Genomic DNA, 12,525 nt, shown 5'->3' with positions numbered 1-12,525 from the left:
TATGGTAGTATATTGTATTTAAAAATGGGGCTAACCAGTTTTTAGGGGGCTAACCAAGTTGGGATAGCTGGGATAGCAGGCTTGTTGGTTTTTGAATGTCTTACGTAGATTTTTCAATTTCGTTGTTCTGTATTGGACAATGGCAATAAAGATTATCTTATCGTATCGCATTAAGAATAGAATCTGCATAGGACTGCGAATTCTAACCTTTGGTAGCCACAGTGAAAACTGGTCTTTATTTGTAAATCCAAAATATATTTGTGTCTAGCTCCACCCACCACCAACATGTGGACATCAACAGATTACCATCAAGGGAATGCAACTAGCAACAGAAAAGAAGTCGCCCACCCTTGCTTTTGGAAGAGGGGACTGCAAGCCCATTCAGCACATGGTGACCATTAGTAATCTGGGTTGATGACCCCTTTCCCCCTTTCCCCTTACTTTATTAAAGATGAAACGCCAGGTTTGTAAGGGCAATCTATTATTTGTCCTTTTCTGTCTCCTCCATCTGTAGGGGGCAACCTAGAACAACAACAACAAATTCACCATATTAAAATAGACAAACTGATAGGAGATAGTGAACATCTGAAGCAAAATTATATATATGTGTATATATGTGTGTGTGTGTGTGTGTGTGTGTGTGTGTGTGTATACACACACACACACACACTCCATTTTATTTACAAACAATCCGTAAAACCTGCCGCAGCCTTCAATCTCAAATTAAGTCTTTCTAGGTTGCACTGTTTTCAGTGCACAAGAGTCATATGCCTTAAACTACACAACACGTGATGCTGAATTGCATATGCTTCTTCCCTGGTTTATGGGCTACTTATTCTGCAAGTTCAATGACTGATAAAAAGCACCCAAAAGAAAACTTTAATAGAGCTGAATGCAGAAAGCTTTGAAACATGACATGCCCCACCCACACTGTCATACGACACAAGCTAAATTGAAAAGGACACTGCCGATATTATAGTGTGGTTATATAAATCTATGGTGCAACTACATTTGGAATAGTTTTAAGAAGGAAGGTTGCAGCATTTGGGGCTTTTTAATTCAGAGAAAAGATAAGTAAGCAGGTTAACAATGGGTGCTAAGTCTGGGCCTTTCTCGTGGTTTATGTCTATGGATCATGGCGTCAGTGCAACTGGCATACGTTTCAGATAAAATATACCATTCATGAACTATCTATGACCCTGATACAAGCTCCTGTCTTAAATTCAATCCAGAAGGTACAGCAACCATTCTGACCCTTAAGAGGTACATACTAATCAGCATACTAATCTTACATGTACCAACACAGTTGAATTACCGCCGTCCTGTAAATAGGAACCAGACTTCACAGAGATAATGAAATTCTCTTTCAATAATAAATTTATGATTCAGGAACTGTATAACCATATTGTCTTCCTGTACTGAAGACTTCAGAAAACTGTAAAAATTAAAGCATCATGGTGTTCCAGTTTGGGTATTAAAAATCACTTAAAACTGTGAAATCCTCAAGCATCCTTAGTCAAAATAAGGTAGTGCTACCTTTTCAGATTAAGTCCCTCTCAGGCCAGGGATGGGAGAGGGGTCAGAGACACTTGCCTATAATGTCATAAGTAATTCTGCAGTCATTTGGTTTTTCCTCAGACACGTTTGCTAACTAACCTACCAACATGTTTTCCAGCTCCTGAATAAGACATGCAATTGCAGAGGTACAGCCAAACAATTCTGGGACAGATCTGCAGTGACAAATTAACAGGTAGTTTGTCTAAGTCTAAGAAGATGTTGTAATTACCAATAGTCATTTGTCCGTCGCAGGTTTCGGTGTAGTATAACATACATCACTCCCGCACCCAAGAGAATCGCACATATGATCCGTTTCATGACTGTCAAATCTGAAACAAAAGTTCAAAAGAGAATCGTTAGTGTTATTTCTATTTGGGAGAAAGAAAGAAAGAAAGAAAGAAAGAAAGAAAGAAAGAAAGAAAGAAAATAATCTGTCACCTGTCATTTATCAGTTTCACAGGTTTTCTTTAAGTGTATGGACTACTCACTCGAATTCCAGCTGAAGTACAAAGGGGTTCATTGACATGCTTGCCTATTAATATGATATGAAGGCAGCTGTGTTTGCTCAATAGGTTTTAAGGTGTTTAAATAAACCACTCATGAAACAAATCTTGCATAGGCTTTGCTCTGAGCCTGGAAAAATGTTAGATCTTTCACAACTGTTTGACCAGCTATCAAAGCTAAGTTCTGTAATAATATCCTCCGTGATCCTGGTTAAGGGCCTGGTAGCAATCTGTTCCTATATTTGTTCTCTGTCTTTGTTTTCAGCTCGTTTCCTTTCCGCTTTATGTAAAACACCTCCTCTGTAGCAAATATTGTGGCTTGCTGAAAGCAGCTCAGCGCATTCTCTCTAATATACTATTTCCTAAACATGGCTTTCTGTACTGAGCATCTTGGTCAACCTTCTTCAGCAAAATGGAAAACCTCTATAAACCCCCCAACAAGCATAGACTTTAGATTTACGCAAGAGAGCACTCTATTAAATGGAGAACCAAGGCTGATTTAAATGCTCAAGAGCACAGATGGCCAGGGAGCAGCGGAGGGGAAGGGACTCTAGCATTTCTTTCCTCAATGGGGCAAAGATGACATGAGTTGTGCTAACTCCATAAAACCTACTACCTCAATCTGGTGCCTTCTCAACTACTACTCCCATCTCCTGTTGGAAGTGAAACAGAGAAGGCCATACATATTGGATCTGGGCAGATCAGCCAGGAAGGAGAAGCCAGTGGGGAGGGAAACTGCCCTTTTGTAGGACTTGTCTGGTCAACCAAAAGGTGACTCTAACTCAAGCAGTAGTGTAACAGCAAGTCCTTGGGGGAGGAAAAAAGGGATGTTCTTTTCCCCTACTGCCTGTTTTCCTTTGGGTTTCAAAGGAGAGATTCAGAAGCACCCCTCATACTGAGCCAGGGGCTATAGTGCTGACCACGATGCCCGCATAGCAGGGGTTAAGATGGCAGCCTGAATGACCCAACACATTTTGTCCAATTCCACATCCCGATGGAGGGTCTTTAGTTGCACCATATCCATGTTGCTGAGATGCCTTGGCTAAGGACATCTGTGTGCCACCCATTTCTTGTTCCTCCCAACTGACTGCTTTCAATGAGGGGGCTGGCACCGTGTTGCTTTTATTGTTATTATGTTATAGCTTTTATATATTTTTATATGTATACATATAGTTTTAATTTAATTTTAATTTTTTTAAAAAAAATCCTCTGTTTTTAGCTGTTCTTATTTTTATTTGTAAGCTGCCTTGAGTCACTTTCACGGAAGAAGGTGGGATATAAATAAATACATCATAATAATCCCTGGCAACTGACAACAACTGGGGCTGATGGTAAGTTGTAAATTTGGGGAGGGGAAAACAGCTGGGGGCACCAAGTTGGGAAAAGTTGCCCTAAAGCATTCATCAAATGAACTCAAATGGTTCAACATTCTGCCTTAAAAGCATGCAACTATGTTTCAGACCCACTTGAACACTTGTTTCATTTTTAGATGAAATGCTAATTTTGCATACCTCTCTAGTGAATTTAGGTGGGCAGATTCTCTATTAATTACAACTTTTAAAAACCCCAGCAACAACAATCTAACACATTACAGCTCTAATTGTTAAAACACTTTGCATTTTTGAGCACGTCTGAGCATCCAGTGTATTTGTATAACCTAACAAATCCATCCCAGAAACCTAACAAGATTCATGACACATACGGAAAGGAAGGGCTTTAAATTTTATGGATTGTTAACCTGGGCAGAGTTGTGTCTGCTCTAGCTAGAAAAAAACCATTTATTCTTGGCAAACATATAAAATGATGTGAATTGATTCTAATGTGCAAAGGCTTGAGCAAAGGCTTGACTTCCTGAATTCCTCCCTATGATCACTACTTACTGAACTTGGTAGGCCTGCTGTATTGCCCATAGTGTACAAGACAATCACAATTCTATACAAAAAAAGGAACAAAAATGCCATGGTGCCCGAAAGACCACCAAATGATTTGCAGCATAAGCTTTGGTGGGGAGCAAACCCTCATCAGATGCATGACATGTTATCCACAGCTAATGCCATGGACGTGTCCGGAACCCAATTCCCAAGGAGTACTGGCTGGCATCTGACTTTAATATCTGTCACTGCCTGGTATATCTCAAGGAGGTTTAACAAACTGAAGGACATTGTCCTCTTTCTATGCTCCTCCCGATGGAAACATGCAAATGGGGACAGAAATACCCTGCTTTAAGTTGTTTACATTCTGTCTACTCTTGTATAGTGGTACCTTGGGTTACATACGCTTTAAGTTACATACGCTTCAGGTTACAGACTCCACTAACCCAGAAATAGTACCTCGGGTTAAGAACTTTGCTTCGGGATGAGAACAGAAATCTTGCTCCAGTGGCGCAGCGGCAGCAGGAGGCCCCATTAACTAAAGTGGTGCTTCAGGTTAAGAACAGTTTCAGGTTAAGAACAGACCTCCGAAACGAATTAAGTACCATATTTTTCGCTCTATAAGATGCACCGGATCACAAGACGCACCTTGTTTTTGGAGGAGGAAAACAAGAAAAATAATATTCTGAATCTCAGAAGCCAGAACAGCAAGAGGGATCACTGCGCAGTGAAAGCAGCAATCCCTCTTGCTGTTCTGGCTTCTGGGATAGCTGCGCAGCCTGCATTCGCTCCATAAGACGCACACACATTTCCCCTTACTTTTTAGGAGGGAAAAAGTGAGTCTTATAGAGCAAAAAAATACAGTACTTAACCGGAGGTACCACTGTATATTCTTTACTACAAAGCTTGATGACTAAGCTCTTTAGCTACGAAACGTCTGATTACCCAAATGACGTCTGAGCACTGAACCACTGGTATATCGCAAGTGGACTCTTTATTATTGCAATTTTTTTACTTTTTTTACTTTTGCTATCTTTATGGACATTTATTTTACTTTTGCTATCTTTATGGACATTTATTTTACTTTTGCTATCTTTATGGACATTTATTTTACTTTTGCTATCTTTATGGAAATTTGAAGTTTGTATTGCTGCATTTTTGCAGCTCTGTTGTTTTAATATGGTTTTGAAATACTGTTAAAATGATAAACTACCTTGAGCTGCTTGCAGGAACAGCAAGGCATACATGTAATAACATCAACAGATTTGACAGCAAAAGGAAAAAGTGAGTGAGAAGGATAGCAAGCACTGAAGCAGCTACTACATCTCTGAATGGGATCAGGTTGCTTTCCTGGTTGTCATGATGTTCTTCCTGAGAGGCAGTGGGAGCTTCTCAGTGGCTCATACTTCCCTGACTGCCTTCAGCTCTGCAGTCCCAGGACTGTTACTGATTCCTACTACTGCTAACATTATTGATGGATACTGTTGTTGTTTTAAACACTGCCCTGGGAGTGGTAACACTTAAAGGTGGAGCATAAGTTTCAAAATAAATCAACACATAAAAATATTTTAATGTGCCACAAGAAGCTTTCTTGTTTTAACAGCAACCCCTCTGGAGTCACTCAGTACAGACACAAGCTGTTTGAAAAAGGGATTTCAGGCAGCCCTGTGCTTTGAAGTCCCAGAAATTGGGGCTTCAAAGTATAGCTTCACCTGATGTCGTAGTGCAAGTAGTCAGCCCCACCCACTTGTCAAATTTGTTCCACCAGGAGTGAGGAGATAAGAATATGACCTGCTGGCCAGAAAATATTACCTACCCTTTCCTTAAGGGAAGACAGAGTGAGACCCTGGAACCAAGAAGAGAAAGATGGGCATATTTGCCTTTTAAAAATCTGGATTTCCTGTCACAGGGCCATGTGCCTCTGCAGGCTAGGCCTACCCTCATGACTGGCATGCTATCCTCACCCAACCAACCACACATTTGACAACTGTGGCCAATGATCTCCCTAAGTATGGATGAGCCTCTTACTGTTGCCAAACATACAGCTGGTGGGCACTGGTTGCAACTACACGTACAGCAGGGGAAGTCTATGAAGCCCAACTAGCTCCTCACGGATGCTTTCAACACATTAAATTGTGCATCTAAACTGCCCTACTGTGTATTCCTTCAAGCAAATCTGATCCTAGCTGCCATTCTTCAAATGGCTTGCAGCCACTGCTCCTATTTTAAAGTGCCAGAGGATCAGTTTTCTTCCTTGTGCCAACATAAATACTACATTCATAGGTTTTTGCAAAGTTACTTATTTTCATAGCACTGAACTTTTTGCTTTCTCAGGGTATCTTAAGCTATCCTGATAGCAGTAAGCCAGAAAGCAAAAATCAACAATGGTTTTTTTTTTGTTTTTTGCAGGAACAGTGTGTTTTGTTCTACTAGTATTCTGAATGCTCAGTAATTAAAAGACTCCCTAAAGTAGAGGTCACTAACCCCCAAACCCAGAGGTTGGATCAGGTACCCAAAGTGATTTTTATGTCCCATGGAAACCCTACTCATTGGGGGGGGGGGGGTCAGTAAAAATGAGGGATGATGTAGACACAGCACAGGGGAGGGGACAAAGTTTTCCGCCCATCCCAGTAACTTGATGGGGGTCCCTCTTCCAGTCTCTCATATTTTTTTAATGTTAGGGATAGTTAATCAAAATTGGTATCTTACAACATCTGGTATATTTTGCTAATTAAAATGCTCTGGTCTGAGTGAATCAGCATCTCTTTCAAAAGATCTATATTCACAAAGATATTTGTAATGCATTTTCAGTTGACTGGCAATATGCCTTAGCTGGAAAGATTGTGGTAGTTGTGCAGAATCAATGTTACTTGTTTATATGAAATTATGTGCCCATAAATAATCCATTAAAAAAGAGAGAGAGAGAGAGAAACTTCCAGTATTTTTGAACACTATACTAGTGAATTTATTTGTGAGCCAAGATGTACTTGGGGATATGCTTGGGGGCAGTGTTAGAAACAGAGATATGAAGGCTAGGAGCTAAATGGCACCTTAAACCTAAGTTATGGGCGCAACAACAGAATGTCTAGGCATACTTTTTAAATAAGAAGAATACAAAGCTGAAAATAAATGAACTGCAGCTAAAATCTTATATTCATTTTTACATGGTCTAGTCCTCTTCTGAAGACTGCAAAAAACAAAGCCATGCTTCCTCTTCCCACCCCTCTAATATTCTTAAGACGGTCTCTTCTCCAGTCTTCAGAAAGCGGCTGCAAGTGGGGAGGCAGAAAAAGGTCCTCCTTTCCTTCCACTCTGCAGTTTTAATCTGAAATCTTAGGTGCAGCACTGAGCCGAATGCTGCTTGAGGGTAACTGATGTTAGTGTTTATGCCAAACTTTTAATACAGATTTAGCGTGGATGTCAAGACTTGAGAATCAATAACGTATGTTCTTAGTTGTACCGTAACAGTTTCCAGAACTGCTATTATAGATCTCTCTTTCTGCCTTAATTGCTTTGTCTATTTTGAATCACCTTGAGATACAGGCCAAGTTTTACTGCTTGAAAATGTCTTGTTAGGGCAGGTATTTGAAGATCTCCTTTGCTTCTTTTCCAATATAGGTTTTCACTGGTGATTCTCTGTGGTTTTATTTGATCAGATGCATTTTATTTTTAAAAACTGGTCAACTTTTTAATTTAAAACTTTCAACTTCCAATGCATTCTAGGGTTTGGAGGGAAAACAATTTCTGTATTCACCAGGCCTACAAAAGTTCATAACCATCAACCTCTGCTACCTTCCTTCTAAATTATATTTGTAAAGCCTCTTGTTTTGCAGCAGGATGCTATGACTCCTGCTCACATAACTGCTTTTTTGTCTCTTGTTTTTTGCCTGCACACATTTGTACAGCATCCTTTTTGAGCTTGGGAGTGGGGAGGAGAGAACCAAGCAGAGTATTCTAAATGTGGATGCACCATGACCTTCATAAGAAGCAACCCACTTGAACTTTGCAAGAGCTTTGGTCTCTGTTAGACTCCTCCCACTTGCTCTTAGCACCCAGATAAAAGAGAGCCACTAAGAAAGAGGAATCTGTGGGTGAACATTTCAAACAGCAAATCACGTTTTTCTGGCAGAACTCCCGTGCATTTAACAGTTGCCTGGCAGGTAGTCATTTAGCAGCTTGAAACGTTTTCCTACATGGTGAAGTGGTGTGGAAGGCTTCCCTTTCCTGAGCATGCCTGCCGTCCAAGTAGCTCTTAAATTACAGAGAATGCTTGCCAGAATGGAGGCTACCAACAGCATTGGGCCCTCCTTATCTGCAGGTGAAGGAAATAGAACGATCAATATAAGAACAAGCAAACAAAGGAAGTGTGGGAGGATTGTGGGCAATATATCTTATTCTTCTCTGGTGGTCCCTCGTAGATGAGTAAGAAGCAGCAGTATGTGATGTTGCTATTGTCTCTTCCTCTGCCAATAAGAAAAAGGGTTTGGAGAGGACCTCATATCAGGTGGACTCCACATAAATGCGGTATCTACTTCTGTTGGGAAGCCTATGAGTCGTATCTGGCTCAGTAAGAGGCACTCCTTTAGTTTCCAACCAAAGGAGAGAGAAATTTGACAAAGTGGCAACAAAATTTGGGAACCAGGGCACTTAAGAACCCAACCAAAAGCCCACTTAGTCCAGCATCCTCTTGTCACAGTGGCTAGGCAGAGGCCTCCAAGAAGCCAGAAAGTGGGACACAGGTGCAACAGCATTTTAGAGGGCTAGGAAAAAGAGGGGCTAACCAGGGGCATAAGCAGTTGTGGGAGAGAGAGGCAGAGCACAGTGTTAAGTCCTTCTTCAGGTAAACATGCCTAGATCAGAGAAAGAGGGCTCTGTGTGTGTGTGTGTGTGTGTGTGTGTGTGTGTGTGTATAGTTGTAGCTTGAAGGTAGAAAGATGTAGCACCAAGTCATTATTCCAGAGGAGGAGTCCTAGAAACAACAGGCAGCCAAGGATAATGAATAAATAAGGTCAACCTGGACACAGGACTCAATGTATCATTAGAAAGCAGAAAGCACATCAGAGTTTTATATTTTAATAGAAGGTACAGAAATGATTTCCACAGAGACTGTACGCAAAAGTGGTTGCTTCTGCAGCTACATGCCCGATGAATTTTTTTTCCCTGTGATGGAGGGGGTGCTTTTTGTTGGGATTCCAGTGAGGGAGAGAACTAAGCCTCACCACCTTGTACACTCTGGTCCCTGTAAAAATTGTTTTTACTTGCCTATTACTATTACTTTCAAAGCCCTAAACGGCTTCCTAACAATTCACTTGGTGAAGACCTTGAGAGGCTAAGGTTAGTAGAAATGGAGAAGTTCAACTTCTGCAACATCCGTTGTCATGAGCACTCCAAAAGTACATAACAGTGCTGTATGTTTAGGAACTTCCTCAAACTAAGTATTGATATATGAGGAAATCCCAACGAAAGAACAGTGGCAAGAAAAAGTGATGAGTTATGCAGAGTTGGCTAAACTGACATATAAATTGTGGGATAAGATCAACTGTGGCTTTATGGAAGAATGGGAGCTTTTTACAAATTATTTAAAAAGGCAACAAAATGAACTGGACTCCTTGGCAGGTTTTGAATAAACATACAAAAAATTATTGGTTGATAATATGTTAGATAGATAATGTAAGGATATGTAAAATTTTATAACATGCAGAGAATAATATGTGCTGAGAAATCAGAGAGAGGAGCTGAGGAAAGTATTTGGTGGGGGAGGGGAGGGAGAGATGGAAGGGGGGAAATAATGTATGTGATTATATGGTTTGATAATTTGTTATGTTGAAATTGCTAATAATTTTTTTTTTTAAAAAAAAGAGGGGGGTTGTAGAATAGCTTGCATTTGAGAAACGAATTCATGCTGAGTGATTGAGTCTAGGGAGTGATGGACCACTTAGCTTAGGTCTGAATTATGCACATGGAGCAGAACCACATCAATAAGCAGCTATAGTCAAAATCAGGCATCCCCAGACTCGACTCTTCAGTTGTTTTGGGGCTACAGTTGCCATCATCCCTGACCACTGGTCCTGTTAGCTAGGGGTGGTGGGAGTTGTAGTCCCAAAACAGCTGGGGGGCCAAGTTTGGGGTTGCCTGGTGAAAATGGTTTGTCTTAGCCAGCCATGTGAACTGAGCCAGAGTGGCTGATCCACATTAAACATCAAAGCTTAACCCATCTCATCCACAAGCAGGTACCACCATGGACTATCTATCCTCTTTTTCCAGGACCTGTTCTCTTTTTTCATGGGCAGAGTCATCATAGCAATTCATGGTTAAAAGTAAAACTCAGCAAACGTGTCCTCTTTTTTGCTCTTCAAAATATGGCAACCCTATGGGACCTTCAGGGAAATAAATTATTTTGCAAAATAAAGCACTGCCCCCTCAAGCACATGAGTGTGCCAGCATAGATGAGAGAAAGTTTTATGTTTTGTTTGGGAAGGTAAAGCATTCATTAATTCTCATACCTAGCACACACTAATTTATATTATATCTCCCCCAGCTACACATCCACCCATATTCACTCCCCCCCCCCCACACACATACCTCTGTCCTGAAATTATTGTAGAGGTGGGTGGGTGTTATTTTCAGAGAGCCTGTTGCTAGAGTTAACATTCCCTCCAAAGATACAAACTACGCCAAGATTCTTCCCATGCAAAAATTCATATTGGGGGGGAAAACACTCACAGGAGCCATTTTTTCCAAGCCTAATTGTGAAGTGAAAGGGCAAGAGAGAGAGTCATAGCACACAGGGAGAAGAGGGTTAATCCTTCCCTCTCCAGTTGAAACTCCTCCCTCCAAAATGTCCTCTGTGAAGCAATTAAATTTGAAAGCATCCTTCCATTAGTTCAAGTGGAAGCATATTTTCAAGTCTCATTGCTGCACAGGGGAAGAGGTGAGGAAAAGCAGGTTGTGGGCCACATAGGGAGACTAGTGGTTTCCCAAATAGCTTGATGCTAGAAATGTATACAATTATGCCTGGCACGGAGAAAGAAAGAATTCCCTCTCGTTCGTGATACTAAAACTCAGGTTCCTCCAATGAGGAAGTTGCTTAGCAGCAATGGAGGTGGGTCCCTTGCGGTTGCAGTGTACAAGTGCTGCCCCTTGCAGAACTCAGTGGGGAAGAGGAGAGGGGCTAAACTAGAACAAGTTCTCCCCTTCTCCAATTGGCTCTGGCTCCACCTACTATTGGTCTGACTGCCTTCCACCCCAATGGGCACCAACCACCGTGGAGTAGCAGCAGATTCAGAAATGACTACTTATTCATGCAAGGCGTGTTTAATTTATGGAACTCACTGCTGCGAGCTGCTGACTATGGCAATTATGTTGTTGTTGTTGTTGTTGTTGTTATTGTTTAGTCATGTCCGACTCTTCGTGGACACCATGGACCAGAGCATGCCAGGCACTCCTGTCTTTCACTGCCTCCCGCAGTTTGGTCAAACTCATGCTGGTAGCTTCAAGAACACTGTCCAACCATCTCATCCTCTGTCATCCCCTTCTCCTTCTGCCCTCCATCTTTCCCAGCATCAGGGTCTTTTCCAGAGAGTCTTCTCTTCTCATGAGGTGGCCAAAGAATTGGAGTCTCAGCTTCACAATCTGTCCTTCCAGTGAGCACTCAGGGCTGATTTCCTTAAGAATGGAGAGGTTTCTTGCAGTCCATGGGACTCTCAAGAGTCTCCTCCACCACCACAATTCAAAAGCATCAATTCTTTGGCGATCAGCCTTCTTTATGGTCCAGCTCTCACTTCCATACATCACTACTGGGGAAACCATAGCTTTTACTATACGGACCTTTGTTGGCAAGGTGATCTCTCTGCTTTCTGCTTTTTTTCTGGCAATTATGTTAGATGTCTTTAAAAGTGGACTGGACAGATCCATGGAGAACATGTGCCTACCAGTAATGACAACTGTCTGGAACCTCAAGAACCTCAGCTGCTGGGGAGCACAGAAGGTCTGCTGCCCTCTTTTCTGGCTTCCAGAAATCTAGTTAGCCACTGAGGGTATTTTGGCCTGATCCAGCAGGACACTAGTTTAAGATATAAATGCATTTTGCTGCACAAGCCACATGACTGGTTTCTGGGCAACTGCTATAAATTAAGCAGTTGCCTGCTTGCGGAGAGGGCTTCATGGTTATGGATTCCATGTGCTTAACATAGCTGGGGCTCACTGTGTCCAAAAACCCCTATGAGAGATAAAACATCTAGATACAGAATACCTCTCTCCCATGCACATACTTTTAGCCTGTGGGCCATCAATTGCTCTAGCCTGATTTACAAGCCACAGAAGGCAAAGGCAGGAATAATACTATTAGAGGTATGGATTACCTTGTTTGAACAGAAACGGCAATGTAATGGAAAATGCATTAAACATACAATTATATGAGATAATGGGTATTTTTATTTTTTTTTTAGAAGTTCACGGATAGGTCAAGGGAGGAAACATTCCTTATATCCTGTAGCAGGAGTAGCATGGACATTCATTAGTTAGTGCTTACGAGGAAAGAGGCAAATTATGCTGACAGTAGGGAGTGTCTTGCTTCTGAAGAGCTTCAGTATGAA

General features: G+C 41.4%; 1 protein-coding gene across 4 annotated transcripts in view; it reads right to left on the bottom strand.

Annotated features, from left to right (window-relative positions):
• Positions 1–12,525, bottom strand: part of ST3GAL6 (ST3 beta-galactoside alpha-2,3-sialyltransferase 6) — a 52,553-nt gene that overhangs the window by 23,027 nt on the left and 17,001 nt on the right. For all 4 annotated transcript variants that reach the window (XM_079974060.1, XM_079974059.1, XM_079974061.1 and 1 more), the window contains exons 2-3: positions 1,787–1,886; positions 442–522 (exon numbers count right to left, since the gene is read on the bottom strand). In XM_079974060.1, the coding sequence (XP_079830186.1) occupies positions 442–522; positions 1,787–1,875 (170 nt within the window). In that variant the 5' untranslated portion in view covers positions 1,876–1,886. The remainder of the gene's footprint in view (positions 1–441; positions 523–1,786; positions 1,887–12,525) is intronic.

Source organism: Podarcis cretensis (assembly GCF_951804945.1).
Source record: "Podarcis cretensis genome assembly, chromosome: 4".
NCBI lineage: Eukaryota > Metazoa > Chordata > Lepidosauria > Squamata > Lacertidae > Podarcis > Podarcis cretensis.
This window is presented reverse-complemented; position numbering and strand designations above follow the sequence as displayed.